Here is a 19,404-nt window from a genome sequence, read left to right on the forward strand (position 1 = left end):
GCAGATGGCTGGTTTAAGGCTCGAACCCTTCCAAATGAAACACTTCCGCACAGTTGTCTGAGGCCATATGATAATGCGTATCTGGCGTCGTTTTGACCAATCCACGACAAGGATTTATGGTTTCCGATATTATTTCATTTAATGCAAACGAATGTCTTAAACGTCATCAACATTCAGTCGGGGTATCGAAAGAACAATGACCTTCACAGACGTACTCCAGTTGATCCATGAGTCACCGAATCAATACCTCAGGCGGAGTTGCAAAAACCGTGAAAATCTCCTTCTTAAGAAAAGCATCGGTGGAGGCAATCTTCGACCTTTGGAAAGCGCACTGGGTGAGGCAAAAACGTGAGAAGGTAACACTGCCAGGCCAGTTCATATACCAGTCTGCCTACGCGAACATGTTACCTTTTGCCCTTAAAAAGAATCCTTTTCCGAACAAATTGTTAAAAAGAAGCGTTGCCTATACCCGTGTAAAGATTTGAAAGATCCGAATCCCTAAGCGTTGTTTTTGACGGCCAAGATAGCCAGTTAGACGAGACGCACCTATGAGTTCCACAGAACGGCTCAAGAAGCCGCGCTTCTTTAAGAACATGGTGAGAGCGGCTCGGAAAATCCCTAATCTAAAAGTCCATAGATCGCCAATACAAATTTGTGCAAAGTGCTAATAACGCAATGAGCGTAAGCTGCCTGTCTTCTTCTACGCAATTTGCTATACACATATTTTATAGACATTTTTTTGCTGTTCCTGATACAGAAATTATTGAATAACATTTCTAATACATAGTTCAGCGGTGAGAACGTTGTCAGATTAGTGATATCAGATATCTGAATAAGATAATGGGTGAATAGACGCGACGTTATTAGAAGTTCATCAAATTTGCGGTACATTGAAAAGTACTAGCATTTATTCCTGTGGTGGAGGAAGCTGAAGTCTGAAGGTTCCTATAGCTTTCCCTTTTCGCTATCGCTAACACAGATACATATTTATGTTTAGAATATAGTCATGAGTGGTATCATGATTTTCAACACACATTTGGGCAAAAAAAAAAACACTATAGATAAAATCGTGTTATATATTGTAGCCATTAAACCCGAAAAATGCAAAACTACTGTGTATACGGTGCGTGGCACCACGTGCAAATTAAGACAGGTCTCAGTAGGCAGGTTGTTGTATCAGGCACGGGTTCATCTTCTGTCCTTGAGACCAAATGGAAACCAGTCCTTTTTACAACAAAACAGCAAACTGTTCATGACAAACAATAGTGTTCCATATTCAGATTCTGAACACAAGTCAGCTATTACCAAGTTATTCGACGATGGACGGACCCTCATTAGAATGAAAAGATTCTTTTTCTACCTAAAAACCAACAATATGCGTCATTGCTAGCTGTCATGCGGGTTATAAAAAACTCGAGACAAATATTCGTAAAGCAAACACGGAAGTCCTAAATAGAGTTTTGATTTGTAAAGCTCGAAAATGTATCAGTGGCTCAAAAAGCTACTTCTGATAGGCCCAAGTTTCAACTACAAAAGTTAATAACCATTCCATACATGAAAGTACCAATTGCAAATTGCGTAGCCCAGGTAAGTTCAAATGGCTAATTTTCTTGACCCGTTCTGCGCTCTTCGAACTTTTCGACGTTTTAAGCCTTCACATTTTTGAAACGTTTGCCCTGCTTTCGACCCAAAAGCTAATTCCCTTGGAATTTCTCTATGCAGCCTATCTTATCGAGACTTTAACGCGTTTTCACCTGCCAATATCCTTTGACGCACTATTTTTAGTGAAGAGCTACTTGCACATAAGGTAAAATATTTTAAAAATGATTAGATTTCTAAGTAGTAGAAAGTGTAATTGCGGTGAATGGTGCTTATATTGAATAAACATAACCGTTGGGAGTGACACTTCTAGCATATGCAAAAGTTCTCATAGAAGAAAGCCTAGACAAAAGTCTTAACTTAGGTTGCGTGCCTTGTATATACGTATATATCATGTGCATACCGTCAAACATAATAACAGATTCTGTGCACATTTGAAGAAGTTTTCGATAAACATAAAAGAAATCGCATTTTCCTAATCTAATCACATAGCCGTGATGAAAACTCGGAAAATCTAGTAGCAGAGGTTCCTCTTGATCGACCTCACTTAGAGCAGCCTGCGGATCAGCAGTAACCGTAGTGATTTTGTCGATCGCCTCAGCGAAAAACCCTCGGTCATGGCCGCCTTTCAACCGGCAATGAAAGCAGCATACGCGTCACCCACGAATCCTACGATGCCGACATCCAAGGAAACGTCGAGAGAGTGGTAGAGAAACGAAGAAAGATGAAAACACTGCTTTCGTTCTCCCTAACCGTCAACCAGTAACAGCAGCCATCGAGACGGCAGGAAATCAACGGGGAAACTCTGTCGCTCTCAAGGCTGGAGATCTACTACTGTGGCGGCGCGCAGCAGCGTGATGGAGTTGGGGACTGCAATAGGGATAAATTGGGAATAGTGAGGACAAGGGGAAGCCGAAGTAGGGGGCATTGCTTTTCTTCAGCCGAGAAGCTCAGGCCTCCTGATCTTCGCTGTTCGGCGTCAGGCGTTCCCAGAAAATGCAATGATCGGGTGATCTCTAGAGAGGAACTGGCTGAGACGAGCGAAAGGCTATGAACTAATGTAGAGATGCGACTAGCCGATATCGACCAGTAGCCCCTATCCACTTACGCCGGGTTTCTTTACTTCTACTAGTACCATTACTACTACGGCAGAGGAGTTTTTGCCATTCCAATGCCGCCCGGTTCATTCTCCGCTTCCACTGCGACCGCGGCCATCGCTTCAGTGGAGTCCTTTTCTACTCATCGTCTTGCTTCCCAACTAGGGGCTCCCTACAAACGCACTCCACGCAGGCGGAAAACCCGGCAGACAGCCGACGAGCTACTGCATAGGCATGCAAGGACCCGGACGAGAACTCTAAGTCGATTGTGGGCGAAACATACAGGAAGCACCATCAGCCCCTGCCGCCGCTCCTACTGCCGCATGCCAGCGAGGCCATGGACCACGCGTAGTTGTTTCATACTCACAGACGAAGCATGCCAAAAGAGGACCAGCGCGACGCGTTAGATTCGCTGCCGACTAGCCAGGCAACTAAAGCATATTCCTCGCAAACAAGACGCCCTCTCGATAATATTATCGTAACAGTCTAGTGTGCCTAGATTCAGCTTTGCTTTGGAAGTGAAACTCTGGTTACGAGTGCAGAAGTCAGCGATAGGTAGTTATCCGGGCCCGGTTTCTACCGTACGCTCTAACTTTCTCACCCATCTTACCATTTTCCCAAGTGATTGACATTTGACACGGCCCTTGTTTAACGTCTGCCTTGACGGCAGCATGGTCACTGTTAGCAGCATCTCTGTTTCTTGTCTTGTTGTGTCCCCTTCGTAGGACTTACTTTGCCAGTTGGTGAAACCTTCGGAGTATTGCTGGTGGCAAACCGTAGGCAAGCGAACCGCTGGTTCCGCTAGCAGAATGCTAGCTTACAACAGTGAAAGTAATAGTGGCTACATCGGTAGAATTCCAAACCGTTTTTGTGCTCATGTGGGTCCAGTGCGGGCCCAAAGCAGCCGTCTGTCCCGGCCAGCCTTTTTTGAGCCCACTGGAGGTGACCCTAGTTTGCTTATGTGTTATTATTAGTCGCAGTAACGGAGGCCAGTAAAAGCCGCCACGACAAAGTTAGAAGAAAGAGCGGCAGAAAGTAGATCGACAAGAAAAGTGGGCCCGCAACACCACGGTGAAACGAATTATGATACGAGTGACGTCGGCCTTGCTGCACAGACGAACAAGCGTAGGTCGGCAGCAGGTCTAAAGCCTACATGCGTTAGGTTCTATCCTGGCATGAAGCATTTTCCGACCGCCACCGGTCTCTCCCTCTCTTCTACTTTTACCCATTCATTCTCTTGCGTTGGTCGAATGACTCTCAGCGGGGCATAAGTAGCGGTCTGGGAAAAAGTAGAACAATTTGAAAAGCCGCTTCCACTTCTGGAGTTCCTGCAGTAGCTCTCGCAATGCCTAAGGTTCGTGGCAGGCAGCTCAATGTATTGTGTCGGCTGGAACTTGTACCGCGAATGTAAGAACTCAGCAGCAACCAGCTTGCGTTTTCTATCCTTGCTATATAGTTCACCATTTCATTCAGACTAACAGAAACACTTCCGGCCACATGCGAGCCTGGCGGGCCATGTGTAGAGCTCGAGCCTATGCAGGTTGCCTATCCAGAACGGCATCAACGGGCAATTACTCTTATAGTCACTATAGTTTGGCGTTGGCAACTCTGCTGCGGGGCACTCACTCTTTTATCTTTATATTTAAGTTGCTCTCTTTTGTAGTTGCTGTTGTTTGCCTTTCATAGCTGCCTTTGAAAAATATGTATTCAAAGCATCGATGATAGATCACGGGCTTCGCCTCGATTACTATTGCGACAACTGGAACTAGTTGCAGCTGCCATTGAGGATGCCTGTCTCACCCTAGCAGCCGAGGCAGTTAAGGCTGAGCCGCATTGAATTAACCACCTAATCAGCAAGGTTCTGAGATTTTGAGCCACAAAAAAGAAAATTAGTTAATTAGTGGGCAACCGGTCACTAGTCTTTTTTTAATAAGGGAAGGCTAAAGAATATATAATGTACACGAACCCTGTGCCACTTAGTAGATGAAGTTCGCTTTGGTGGTGAAAGGCACCCGAAATAGATGAGACCAGGTTCTTTCAGTTGAGGGATATTCTTTATTACTGATAGGAACGGTTTGTCGCATGACAGGCGGCACCTAAAGACATGGTGGATACTACCTGTAGGCATGTAACTTGGCGTGACGCAAGACTGATCTCAAAGAAAGAATAGTTGGGATGAGTGAAAGAAGAAAGGCGCTTTTAAAGGAAAAATGACTAAATTACCTGACGACGAGGGCGTAACGTAATGTTTCGGCGAAACAATCACGGCCGTTATGGCAAAGTAATATCTTTCCCTTGTCAGGTTAATGGTGACGGTGATAGGAAGCTCGAATGTTAAAAATAGGGCCAAAATGCCGTTACAGCTGCTAGAAACCTTAAGTGATGATGAATAACAAGCATCAGCGGTCAGGTAAACTGAAGGTTTTGCTGATAACCAATTATGTTTATACAGATGTTTGGTAGCTAGTAAACGTGTACTTACTATTGAATTTCCAACGGGACGTGACTTAACATCATACAATGCGAGACAAACTTTCAAAGGTCAGTTTTAAAAGCTGTTGCATGTTGGCGAACCTGTAGCAGCGATCGTTTCCGGTCAATATTTAACGATCTTGACTGCTAATTTAAATAGCAATTGGATTTTCAACAACTTGCTTCCATTTGAAGCTTTACCACGAATGCCAAACGCTATGGGTGTGGTAAGGCATAACAGTTGCGTCGACAAAATAGGACGAACGCAGTGTAAAGAATTATTTGTTACTCTGTGAAACCTGCATTTTTTACATTTGCCTCAGCGTCATCAATTCGCACCGCATCGACTCGTGGAAAAGTATTCAGCCCTGTGCTGTTGTCGCTCGTGGTTATCACGTTACGTTTTCGTCCTTTAGTCGATTAGCCAGCCGCTAGAAAAAGAGCTTCGTCGTAGGACATAACAGCAACGGTTTGTTTTTTGTGCCAGCCCTGACTTGCAGAGGGCAATGCTGTCCTGGCAAGTGGCTCTTATCCGATCGCGATACAACTAACTAGGTTATAGCCAATAGTCAATGTCAGCTTAGCTGCATAGCTGTTGTTACTGTTGTTATGCCCTCTTATGTCAGGGCCTTTTCTTGGGCATTTCGCCTTTTGTCTCAGCCCGTTCAAGATTCTGTTCTCGTTGCCCTTAACGGCTTCAGCGCAGCCAGAAAAAGAAAGATAGAATGGAAAAGATGAGGATAAGGACTATCTCAAGTATCAAGCCCCCAGGGCTGCACTGGTGTGCTACAGAACATTACCAATGAGAGAGCCAACAGTTAAGAGGGCACAAGACAGCCGATCAGAAAGAACAAAATGGGAAAACCAGTTAGAACGTTTCTCCGCCACTCGGCAACTATCGGCCGCCACTCCCGCGAAAGAACAACAAGCGGCAGACATTTGACCAATACGAAAAAGGAAAAGATAGAAGCAGAGCTGTTGTCACAGTAGTCATGCTAGTGAGTAGGCCGTGTCGCTTTTAGCGGAGCGAGTTGGAATATTGCGAATAATGTTACTACTGCTACCTTCTCAAGGAGAGCAGGCAGACGCCACAAAGTGGGGTGTTAGAGTACTAGGGGGTTTGATATAGACTTTGAAGAATAGTCGCTATAGAAAGTAAGTTGACCTTCGAAAAATGTCTCTGTTTGCGGCGATGTGACACAGAACGCCACTTGCATATCGCGGCGTATGTTGAGGTAGAATGTATTGTGTACTTTTGTAAAAAGCATTGAATCTGTATGTATCGCTCGCTCACTATCTAGGGGTGTCAGAGTAAAGTTAATGGTGACCACACATTTTTTCTCAATTTTTGTAATTATCCTCCATTTTTCTAGCCGTTGGGCAGCACCCTTGGCTTTTCCAAACCTTTCTCTGTATGAACATTCAATTTCTTTGTTCTATATCTACTACAGTGTTTCTTCCAATCCGTTGGCAGGCAGTAGGGGCAGAAAATGATAGCCGATGGATCGCTACTGCCGCCACCTCAGCAGCCTCCAGCTCTTGCGAAGACACGAATACTAAACGCGACAGCTTTGAAAGCGAAACCAACTACGAGATGCTTCTATCAAAACCCAACACAGTGCTTGCACAGTCTAAATGTACGCCCACACTAAGAGCCAGCAGTCTACCGAGTGTCAACTATGGGATTGAAGACAAACGGCAAGCCATCAAACCGCCTAAGTCCTACGATGTGAATCATCGACCGGCAGGGGCAAAGCTGTTGGTACTATCTTGCAAAGCGTTGCCCGATTCCTGTGACCCTCACCGCTTTTTAGGCCACTCGGAAATAGTGAATCCCACCTTGAACGGCCTAGCGCGAACACTCTAGAATCATAATAATAGTAATAATGACGGCGACAAGACTGCCACAGCAGAAAATTATGCTAGTTAGAGTAAAAAAAAAACGGCAGGAAGTGGAAATCGTGAAAAAAGTACTATGCAGACAACTCGGTTGGCCGTTGACAGCATCAACGATGAGACCTCAGCTGATACAAGCCAGAAAAGTCCCTACCATGATGCTACCGCCAGTACTGCATACATTGGTGCAACATCTTCTGCTATTGCGGGATATTAAGCAATCGGCTATGTCGTACGATATCGACCACCTCCTCGTAGAGTTTCACCTGCGGCTGGGCGAGTTCAACGAAGTACGAGGAAAACTGAAAAGAGATGTATGAACGGAGAGAAAAAGGCATCGGGTGAACAGGTCAAAGCCTAGCTCGGAAACGCACCGTTGTCTTTAACAGTGTACGAGATACTGCGAGATAGAGACAATCAGTCGAGCTAAACAACTAGTAGCAATAAGGTCTGCACTGTGTAACACACTAGAAAGCATCTAGATTCTATAGATCGGTGCTTGTGCGCTGTAAGGAGAAGCAACCTCTATTTTAAGCGATCTCCAGCATCATTTCCCCCGTTCGTTGGATTTCTTTTCGGAAGTGTTCTTTTTTTGGTCAATTGTTTTAATGTGATGAGCATTCTTTTCCCACGCGAATGCTTCGACCAGAAAATAACAAGGTTTGCTGTGTTCTACTTAGCTACGACATCATCAAGTAAATTCTCCTCTTTGCTATATATTTATCCTGCTTTCCGTTTCTATGCGCCCTCTTATGAGCTAGCAGACGATATGCCTCGTGCACGTTTGCTCGAGTCTAACCGGAAAAAGCAAGTAAGCTGGCTGACCGACCGAAAAAATCGACGCGCTCACATCTCTTTAATGGGACAGATATATGAACGCCACCTGCGACGGCTAGTGTTACTAGTTCTCAATAAAGAGGAGCCAGCAGTACTTTCATGGCTGAAGGCCGCGAAAAGCGTGGGAACGATGGCCTGCTCGTTGATATTCGTTTCAATTGCACTTCGTATCATTATCCCTCTACTAGAGTTGCGTATAGCGTACAATAGCTAGCTTGCTAATAGTAATGACATAAGGGTGCGCGACAGGCAAGTGACAAGAAAAAGACATGATGAGAATGACGCTCAGCTGGTTGAATATGTGGTTGGTCTGCGTACGATTGACTCGCTGATGAGCCGACGTGGACCGTACTACGGCTGACACTAGTCGCAAAGAACAATACGACGGAGCAAGCGTACGACGATTCTGCGGACGCTTCGGCAAGCACTGTTTCCTGTTCTGTGCGATGAATAGGCAAGAGGGTATAGTGAAAAGCCGGTTAGACGAAATATAGGGTCGGGTATTTTGAACAAAAAGGAATGGTTTCTGGATATATCATAAGACATGTAAACGAACCTATAGGTCTTTCAGCTGACTTTTCCGTTGACGTTTCTCTGCTCCTTTTCAATTCCGATCCACAATACGTTAAATTTGTATTTAAGAGCCGTCGTATACCAGTGGAAAGACAGTCGAACGCCACTCTAATGTACGCACACCTGCGTTAATTTAGCTCGCGAAGGCCAATTCTGCAATGTGTCAAACAGCTTTGACTCGATGAAACTTCATCGATGAAGAAATGCTCGAATACATCGGTGATATCAGTAACAGTAGCATTTGTGTTGGTTTAAAATATTGAGCGAGGGAACAATGCCGAGCACTACACGAATCCTTGCGACATTTGTAACAGGTAAAAGTTGCCATATTTTCAAGATATGCTACATAAGTGTCGCATTTTCTAATTATGGCAAAGACTAAATATTTAGAAAAGGGAATATAGAAAGCCGTTTTTGGAAAGACCTATTTAACATTTCGATGTATAGACAACGTAACAATGGCAAACAGTGCATACGATAGTTTCAATTATAGTGTATCTCTATTCTGTCAGCCACCTATTGCCTCCACCAGCACTTCCCAGTTCGTCGAGTGGAAATAGGTCAGAATGCATTTCTAGGCATAGGGTTATTAAATTATGATTAAAAACCCAATCGCACCCTATCAATCTTATGCGGAAAGGGGACTTTTTTCGCTTTCTGACTAGTAAGGTGGGCCAATTTAACTTGTGTTTTAGAGCGACAGAGACCCTGCCTTCGCTGAAACGTTGCTTGCCGTTTATGACGAAAATCTCTATGCCTCGAATTTTACGTCCAGCATCGCCATTAGGTATTCCATCGGACGGCTGGCTCTCATCGCAAAACGAAGTGTACCTTCGCCGGGGATCGAACCTAGACAAGAACGCGCCCATAACATCAGTAGGCAGATACCCACTGAGCTATCACGAGGACATAACGAACGCCTAAGGTCATACTACAGCGGTCGACGGCTATGAGTGTTCTCGCCGCTGCCTAGGCGTCAAGGGCAACCAGAAGAAGCTCTTAGGTTTCTCTATTAGCGGTTGATGTTAGAGGCGGCTATTTGCCAATTTGTGGAAATTAAGGAAGACATATAAGGTAAAAGGAAAGGCGAAATGCAAGATAGCCGCAATAGTTTCTTTCCAATGCCACTGAAAGAGGCAACAAATTTTTACGACCTGCGCAATGGTAACTGCGGCCATGCTACTTTAATGCGGCAGGCGTAAGGCCATCGCTCCAACCCGCTGCGAAGATGGTGCACAGCTGGCTCATAAATGTGCTCTCATAGATGCAGAAGCAGATACAAGGTAAAAACAAGGATCGTCTGAATGAAGTCTCAAGAAAATTATTATGCCTTAGCTCAAAGATGCACCAGTTGGTTTTTACTTAATCACTACTGCTTTCTTATGAGTCTTCTCAATTACTACTCTGCCATCGAGTAAATATTGCGTTAGTATTTACATACTAGGACCACACAAACATTTTTTGTTAATGATGACGCATTAATCAATTGCCATTGCGGTGCCGGTATGCGGCCTGCGGTTCGGACAAACAGATAATAGTGGAAAAACTTTCTTCAAAAGCTGCTAACTAAAAAAACCCCCGATTGATTGTTGGCTCCGACATGTCACGTAATTTACGTAGACGATGGAAAAGTTCCCGCACGTTTAACGCACACCAGTTCTACTCAGCGTCATTTTTAGCGTAAAATCTACATAAAATAGTTCATCTAATTCTATGTTTGACATTTCAACTATAGAAGGCCGGGATAAATCAAGAAGATCGAAGCTGTGCTTGGGCAACTAAAAACTTACCGTTTACGTTCAAATAGGAAAGATTGTTTCATCCCATGGCAGGTATTAAACAACGATCATAATGAGCGGTTTAATATACTTTTGTCCGAAGCTGATAATTGGTCGAGTTACGTTCCTTGTTGCCTCCCCGTTTTTAATAAAATAATCATATTTAGCATACTCGTACACTATTGTGAATTGTACGCTAAATAGAGCAGCTTACAATTGCTTGCTTTGATTTTAATGTATCCTGTTTAGGCCTTAGGTGCTGTAGTCCTTATCATAAACACCGGCACCGCATATATATATACTGTTATAAGCGGGTAAAAACAGGCTCCGGGCTTAAAAAAAATAGCAATATCTTACGATGAAAACGGATCGCTTGGAATTCTCGCACCTTCACCGACGAATTTAAAACGTATGCCCCTGTCAACATCAATAGAGCAACGACGAACCATGAGATCTTTCTGTGCGTTCAGCCTCGTCGAAGGCTTCGACAGTAAGCGACGGCAGTGGCGCACCTGTGGATCCCTGTCATCGCTCCTAACGACAATTGGTTGCACTGCAATGGTTCCCGAATAGCCAGTACTTCCTAGCTAAATATGTCCCGGTAATCAACACGGTATAATGGTCATATCGGTTCGTAGGAATACACTGTGTCCGTTAGCTTCATCCGCAATTACACCGCTCCGAATGCGCGCATAACATGCAATGAATGGCCAACTAAGCGGAAGTTCCTTCTTTGCCTCCTCCTCTAACCTCTTAGATCCTTCAACTGCCATTTCCCATATACCGATTTATATTAGGCATTAAGCTACTGTTTATGCTGTTCCAGGGAAAGCTCAAAACCAAAGCGGGTCTCACGCAAACAAGTTGCACCGTGTCAGCATCGTGAGGAAGGACGAGTCAATCGCTTTCTGCAATGGATCCCGTGGCACCAGCAACAGAGGCGAGAGTTCTAGACTTTCGCTGCACGCTGAGTCAAAGCTATTGGCTCAGTCCAATCAATGCTTCTAGCTTTCGTTACTTACGGGTCCGAGAGGCATTATCTGAGGCCATTCGAGGGCAGAAAGAAACGGAAATCAGTTTTGTTTCTTTTGCATCAAAACCGACCCACTGTCGGTAACGGACAAACGCGAAAGAAAGGAGACCGGTTTCAAAAATGAAGATTTTGAATGGTAACATTGGTCTGGCGAGAAAATTAAAATAATATCTAGAATTGAAAGAAATATCAGCAGCCAATAGTTGTATTGCTTTCAAAATGATATGAAACTGCAAAGGCACGAGTTCTTCTCTGAGACACGTACGTTATGATCTAAGTGAGAGCGATTGCGTTCATGAGCATTATCTCTTTGTGCTCCTCCAGTGCTCAACGGATTATGTGCAAGATTAAATTGTGAATATATCGTATATGCAGATTGTGTATTACGGAACATATAAATTATCGTAGATGTTTACGCTGTTATGTTGAAACTGTGTTGATACTAACGATATGTCAAAAATCGAATTAAGCGAACGACAATGTGGGTTGTGTGTGTTTGTAGTAATGGAAAACTTGAAAATATTATATATTTATTAATTTAGCTGGAATTCAAGACAGGGGATAAACCCTGTCATTTTACACTTGCAGAATGGTTTCGCATTAAAACGGGGCAAACATAATCAGTAAAAATCATTTGTTTACTTAACTGCAAACGCGGCATCGTTGTGTGCTCGTCGTTCCTTTGTCCGCAATCCTCGTACATTTTATGTTCTATTTTCCAACATGCAGCATTCCCAATTGAAACTTTTAGACATGTATACAACCAGACGTGGGTCCTCGTTTCTGTTGTACAAAAAAGTACACGACTTGTTTTTTCAGTACAAACTACTTTTATACTAGATTACTTACATGCCGGTCATACTGCATTGCCCAAATGAGGAAGACCGCACCGTACAATATATGTTGAATGTACAAATGTATAATAAAAATAATAAAAAAATGTATAATATGTTTCTATGTCTACCGCCTATCAACTGTGTCTATTTCGCTGCCACGATCGTCACATCTCTGCTAACCTCGAGTTTGTGTAACTTCATCGAGTATTTGTATCTTATTGGGCTTCACATCCTCACGTTTTATGGATGTTTCGCTTTTGGCGCTTGCAGACCCCAATCCGAGAGTTCTACCGGCTTCGATTTACAGTACCTTTTCTGCCCTGGCTAAACGCTCTCCCTTAATTGTCGTCTTGTGAGCTTCGACGCACCCCAAAAAGCTTTCGAGTAGAACAGGAAACGGCACGAGTTGGTAGTAGTCATTGCCTTTGAGGGGCTCGGCCTCTTACAGCTCCAGGGAACTCGTCCTTGTCCTTTTCAGGCCCTTTCGTACACCCTCAGCGCATACCTCGGCCTACTTCTAGTGTCTGGCTATTGCAGGCAAAAGGCTTTTACTAAGGAGCAAGTTTCATTAGTTCGAGATGCAAAGTGAATCCAGCAGAATGAGCTCTGTTTGACGACCTGCTCTACCGATAAGATATTGAATGTTTCCTAGACATAGCACATTTCTGTACGAAAGGTAACGGTACATATATGCAACTGATGACAAGTGGCGGTACTTTCGAGGCAGTAGCAAATTAAGTTACTGATCATTGAGGAAGCAAATGGGAGCTCTACAACTCTACAACAAGGAAACTATACTGAGGTACTTTTTTTATAGAAGCCCGAATATGTGATGGATACTTAATATAACATTATCGATGATTTATTTTGGTCACACCCTTATCGGTGAGCAAGCAGGAAGCTGGTCTGGCAAAGGACAACTTAGCAATACTACGGTGCTATTTTTAGTCTTCTTTAGATTCGATCGTGGCTGTTGAACTTCATCGCAATTTAATTCAATTCAACGTAATCCGCATCAATTGTATATCAGCAGACCGGGAGAACTAGCCTAGCTGATTATTTACTAGTTACTAGTAAACTCTTAACACGTCCAAATGTAATTTTTCTTTGTTCGTTCGTCGATAACCCTTTTTTCGCTGAGCTAGCAACTGTCCCAATCAAAGTCAGCGTTCTCCAAAGCTCAAACCCAGTATCCACATTCATTCACCGAACTCACAATGGCACATAAATCGCTTTATGCTTTTACAAAGAGTACTGCATCGTATTTCCTGCTTACGGGTTCAATTTGCCCCCTATTCGACAACCACGTGGACTGTATATGTGAGTTAGCTGTAACCTAACGTGTTGTGCCGCAGTATCAACTTGGCTGTTTCCTCGATATGGACCGCGGTTAGCCGAGCCGTCGTCAGCGTGCCACCTCCATGAGATATTGCGGTCAGTTCCTTAGGACCAGCTCATACCGTGGCCTACTACAGTGGCCTATCAATTGAAGATGATGATCGCGTCTTCGTTACGTAGCCGCAAATTGGTAAGGGTCGAGTATATAGCATTATGCTATGTTTGTGAGGTTGGTGGCCCCAAACAAAGTGGCCTGCGTAGACCGCAGAACTCTCTCTCTCTCTGTTTGTGGCCAACTCAGCCAATTTTGGTTATTTTATTTTCGACGGACCGATTCTGAAAAGGAAAGAGAAAAAGCCACGATAGCCAGCAACGGGCTGTTTATTGCTCAATACAAAAGAGGGCAAGAGGCCCTGTGCACTCTTCAGTGAAGAAAACTATTCGTATCCGTCTTATGTCCTTGTTGTACGCTTTCAATGTTTATTTCAACATACATAGATTTCGTGCTAGCTTAGTAAGTAACGTATTTGCCTGCTAATCTTGGGAACGTGTTGTGGTCTAGGTTCGAACCACCAGGCACAGATATACTTCGCTTCGTGCTGGGAGCCTGACGGTGGGTGATACCGGACGTAAAACTAGAAACGCAAAGATACAGCTCTAGTGAAATATCCGTATCCAATTTTCATATAAAAAAAAACACTGCCACTATTCGCGCATAGGCCCAGTCGCTACTGTATTTGTTAGGTGGTTCTATTAATGTGGCAATTAAGGACCTGTACGTTAGCTATAGGAGATAGGATTAAAGCGAATCAGATGTGTTAAACCAGATCAATAAGATGTGTTAAGCTAGATCAATAACAACTACTCGATCCAATAGAGAACATGATATTTTTTTATAAAAATGTTATCAGATTGCATATATATAGCAATGCGTTTTGCATACGTCTCATAGACGATTTATCGTGCTTACCTTAATTGTGGTGTAGTTTCGCCATTATTTGATTTTAACAGTTCCTTGTTAAGACTATTTATAACTGCCACGTTTCGCCGTTTGTTACTGATAGCTGAATATGATGAAAGCGACGTGGTGCAACAAGGCGGAGGAGTCAAGACATGAGTATCATTCTCTATGAGCGAGCATCGAAGACAGAGAGAGACGCAACAAAGTTAGTGTGCTTAAGTAGATTGTCTTCCCTATGTAGACGAGCCTAAAATGATATTCGTTCTGACCCAGTATGGCTGGGTCTTTCAAGCTGTCTAGTTTTCGCGCAATGTTTTAGGGCTTCGGGCTTACGCAGTTTCGCGACGGCCGCATGAAGATTAGCAATGGTATAGCAGGAAATCTCTCTTGGGAACAGCGAAGACGACGAGAGAGGTCAATAGAGCAGGATTTTGACGGGAACCGTTAAAATTCATATGCCAAGATAGGGGTCTGGGCCTGTTCGCTTCCCTTCTTTTTTTCGGTCTCTCATTCGTCGGCTGGTTGGTTGGGTCTCCTGCTCCATTCGTTGCCACGAACGACTCTCGAGAGCAAGAGTCTTCGTGTGCTGCTGATTCGAAGTCGAAGTCAAAGAGGACGCGGAGACCCTTATTATTTGACTTCGCCCTTTCGGCATCCCTTTTCTTCATTTCTTTGACACCCAAGACTCGCAGACGCAGAAAAAACGTCAAACCCGTTCGAGAACGTATAGATAGATAGAGGTCAAGCTGCGTACGAATTCGATGGCCCCGGAGGTTTCGTTACGAGTTGGTACCGTTGTTGAGGCAACTGCTGCATCTACTGCAGCTGCAGACATTCGACTGCCCTGCTTTGACCCGGTGCGGGTTGCTGCCGTTTCAAAAAGATCCATTGTCGATTGAGCCGGGGGAGGCAGATGTCTCCTTATCCCCTGTTCCAGACTCTCGTTTGCTTCGATATCTGTCGCCTGCCGCAGCGTCCCTCCCTATCGAAGCGGGGGGCGGGCGGGTCTAACCCCCCTTGGTGCTTTTGGGGGGATGAGAACGGTGGAACGGAGAGAGCCAACAAAAGAAGACCAGGCTCGTCCCCTGTTTTGACTAGGCAATCTCCTTTTTTGCAGAATACCAGCATAAGAAGGGAATGTTTTGGAAAGGAAAGAAAACTTCTTTTCTCTCCGCCTTTTCTCCCTTCTCCGCAATTTTCTTTCACTTTCGGCGCAAATGCAGGCTCGGGCACCACTGTGCAGACAGTGGAGGGGGCCCATCGTTTTATCGACAGGGTTGGCAGGCAGCAGCGTGCTACAGCGACTAGGGCTATCCGTCCGCTGGCAACCAGATAAATTTGCAATCAAATGGACAAACAGTATTCGATAGTGAGGCCATTGAACGAATCGGCATCGAAGTCATCTAACCGTCAGCAACTCTTCACTGAAGAGGAGCAGGGGCGACTTCTACAGGAAGGGAACTGTCGTAATAACTTTTATTATTCATACAGGTTGTGTAGAATGGGCTGTTGGATATAGTTATCTAGTCACGAAGGCCAGTAAGCCACAAAGCCCGTCATTGTTTTAGCTGCTGATTTAAATTAAAATATTTTACTTACACTTGAGTGACGGCTAACTCAAACACTGAATGAAGTTTTTAATGGAATCGACGACTGCAATACGAGACTCTCACAGCATTTGTTTGTCTGACACTTTGAAATACTTAGTTTGTTACTATGTTTGCTTTGAAGGTTTTAGTCGTTCAATTTTGAGCTTCATGCTAATGTAACACATATTACACTTGCCCCTCCGTTTTTACTCATTGATTAATCCATCGCCGTATGCAATTGGTAACGTAACGGTTAATATACTCGTATGATTAGTTTCGATGGGCTAGCTCATGCATTTGATTTTATCGCGCCCTACTATTTGTGCTTCACCTCAGTTTATTGCGTTCCCTATGGCTGTTTTTTTTTCTATTTATGTATTATGACTCTTTATTATTACTTTTTGACGATTTCATATTCTTCGATGCACACTACATTGTCACTAGTACTAGTACGAAATTCATGTATAGCGTTAGTAGTTTTCTACTAGTTCGATCCTTGGCTCCCCACCTTAACATCCCGTGAGCGCAAGATTCGCCGACAATTCCGGATGCAGATCCATCCTGTTCAGCTCTAGGGAACGCAGAGAGGCTCCAAAAGGCAAGCTTTGTCGACCGTTTTCGTATTGTTGTGCACGAACCGAATATTACCGTATCTTATCTCGCCAGTACAGTAAAATACAAATGTCCTATTTTGGGTTTTTCGACGTCGCTTGCACACTTGGGCAATAGGCGCGTGTCTATAGGGTAGTTCTTCGCTGAAAGGCAAAGAATAAGAGGACGAGAGAGATAGATAGAGAGAGAGGGGGAGAAGGGGAGATAGGAGCGGTTGCGGGGGGAACGCCCCAGCGATCCCACAGCCACCTTTCATCCCCTACGAGTCCAACCGAGCGTACATTTGCTACTGCTGTTTTTTCTGGATGTGTCCGGCGCGACGTAACATTCTCGACACTTAAACACCCCGATAGTCGAACGACTGTGGCTCGGTACCATGCAATGACCACACCTGGGAGGACGTCATACTGCTGTAGCCACTGCAAACAACTATTACTGTAGCCTGCTGATGCCGGTTGCCAGCTTGATGACAGGCCTTAACAGGCCAGTGGGCAACGTTTGGTCTCTATAGGACAGCTAACGCGCTAGTGGCGCCAACAATGTCACTACTTTATAGACATATACAGCAGCAGTCACATGAAGTCGTCGTACATACATCGCCGTCAGTTCGCGATTGCACTTCTGCTTGTTTACGGTACAATACACCTGAGTCGGTTAAATCACAGAAGGCTGCGCAACGAAAGGTAGGTGCTGGTCTCAATTCCCATCGGTGAATTCGGTTTGCGACATATTGCTACCGCATTTGACACAGCCTACTATTTTGCTACCATCCATACCAACCTGACATATATATCAGGTTGGTATACATAGCGTATTTTCTTCCTAGAGTCCTTTAAAGTGACATAACTCACGTAGTATGAATCGCGGTCACGTCATTTAGAAGTTGAAATTTGTTGAGTTTGTTGAAAATTGTTAAGATGGCTTTACTTCGACTTACGATCAAGCGCCTTAGAGATAGGTGAACGTGCTGCAAAAATTAAGTTTATTCTACATAAGGGCACAAATATGTACACAAATTATCAAAAAAAAAAAAAAAACAATTCGCGCCTTATGGCCTAGATACATTATTATAAAGATGATTCTGAGACTTTCGTCTTGGAAATTTTGCTTCTCGTAATGGTCAACCAATACGTGAGCACTCGTGTCTCCATTTACCACCAAACAGCTTAAACCCGTATAAAGAAAGCTAGCAAAAGAAGCTTAATGCCTGGGCGCGACACGAGTTGACCCAAGACCGACCATATTTCTACCGACGCAACTCTAGGGCAATGCAATTAAGCCATTTCTAAAGCAGTTAACTACCAGTGACGAGAAATATATGGATTGCATACAGCAGTAATGTGTAAATCCGCTACACAGTACGTGACGAAGCCCAGATTGACGCCAAAGCAAATAATGCTATGTATTTGATGGGACTGGAAAGGAAGTGCGCATTGTGAGTTCCTGACACCCAGCAGAACGATTTACTCGTACCTCTACCTACTATTAACAACTAACTGGAATAAAACAAAACATTAAAGTATCGACCGACAAAAAAAAATAGTGAACGTAAGAGGCATCATCTCTTCACGATGACAATGCTAGAACAGACAGATGTTTACGTACCCAGCGAAGATCGAAAGAATTTGAAATAGAAAATTCAAATACATACGCCGTATAGCCCTGATCTTACACTATCAGATTATCATCTGTTTCGGTCTTCGCAGCAAACCCAATTTACTTTCAACAGAACTTACTTGATACGGTTTTTTTTGCCCTCTATTTACAGAACCTCTACAATAATGGGATTATTGTGCCACAAAAACAATGGCAAAAGATTAAAATGGCGCCCATTTAATTTAGTGGCGTTATCATAAAATACTTTCTTTAATTTTGGCTAAAGAAGTGTCACTACTTTTTTGACAGCCCAATATATTATATGTACACATAACGTACACTAATTGTTATCCATATCTTATCTGTAGCAGCGCTCATAACCGCCTTACTTTAGTCAGATTTCGCCGTTTCTTGGATGGAAAATGACGATAACATAACGCGGCCGCGATACGAAACGCTAATATTATACTCGGACTCCATTAAGCACACAGAGAGAGGCTGTTCCAAACTGGGCGATCAAACAACTACATATATACGACGCTCGCTGATCAGCAGATTGTGTCTTTGGCCACGGGACCACTACCTAGATGATACAGGCACGGCATAAGTTCCCCCGTGACGTCATAGGCGACGCCCGTTACCAGCTGCGTGCAGACAGACTAACTATGAAGGAAATCGCTGCGTGCGAGTCGTTACGTCTGTCATCGCACGGCAAGGCGAATTGAGCTCCACATAAGGTGTTCAAAGTCCGGTCATGTAAGCAAGTCGATGCAGTGTGGCCAATGCATACCCCACCATCAAAGTTGACGGTGCTCTGTAACTACAAGTAATTGAATTTTCCTACCGTTCTTGCCACCGTCTTCCTAGCAGGCGGGCACTACGAAAGACTGATATTGTTCCACAGGGATCGGGCCGAGCTGACTGATAGTGACAGCGGCAGCAGTACATTTTCACAATGGCGACTGTCGACTTCATTTGCGCTCGTCATATATTATAATACAGCTCTTCCTCCGGCGCGTCGTGCCCGTCTGCATAGCCGACGACGTTAGCTACAACGGACGGGCCTGGGCGACAGAACACAGCATATCATAGACGAATTAAAGGCGCAGGTAGAAAGTAAAAAAGGATGCATGTAAAGGATAACTGGAAAGAGCAACGTCTGTGACTGACTCTAAATCCATCCCGCC

The 19,404-nt window shown here is 44.1% G+C and overlaps 2 protein-coding genes across 3 annotated transcripts in view; one reads left to right on the forward strand and one right to left on the reverse strand.

Annotated features, from left to right (window-relative positions):
• Positions 1-12,281, forward strand: part of LOC147758306 (uncharacterized) — an 88,791-nt gene extending 76,510 nt beyond the window's left edge. Inside the window, exon 2 of the mRNA XM_086986475.1 lies at positions 11,079-12,281. Coding sequence (XP_086842601.1) covers positions 11,079-11,205 — 127 coding nt within the window. The 3' untranslated portion in view covers positions 11,206-12,281. The remainder of the gene's footprint in view (positions 1-11,078) is intronic.
• Glut1 (Glucose transporter 1) overlaps positions 1-19,404 on the reverse strand; it is a 280,015-nt gene that overhangs the window by 253,501 nt on the left and 7,110 nt on the right. The gene's annotated exons all lie outside the window — the stretch shown is intronic.

Source organism: Varroa destructor, unplaced genomic scaffold, assembly GCF_002443255.2.
Source record: "Varroa destructor unplaced genomic scaffold, Vdes_3.0 BEIS01000001.1, whole genome shotgun sequence".
Taxonomy (NCBI): domain Eukaryota; kingdom Metazoa; phylum Arthropoda; class Arachnida; order Mesostigmata; family Varroidae; genus Varroa; species Varroa destructor.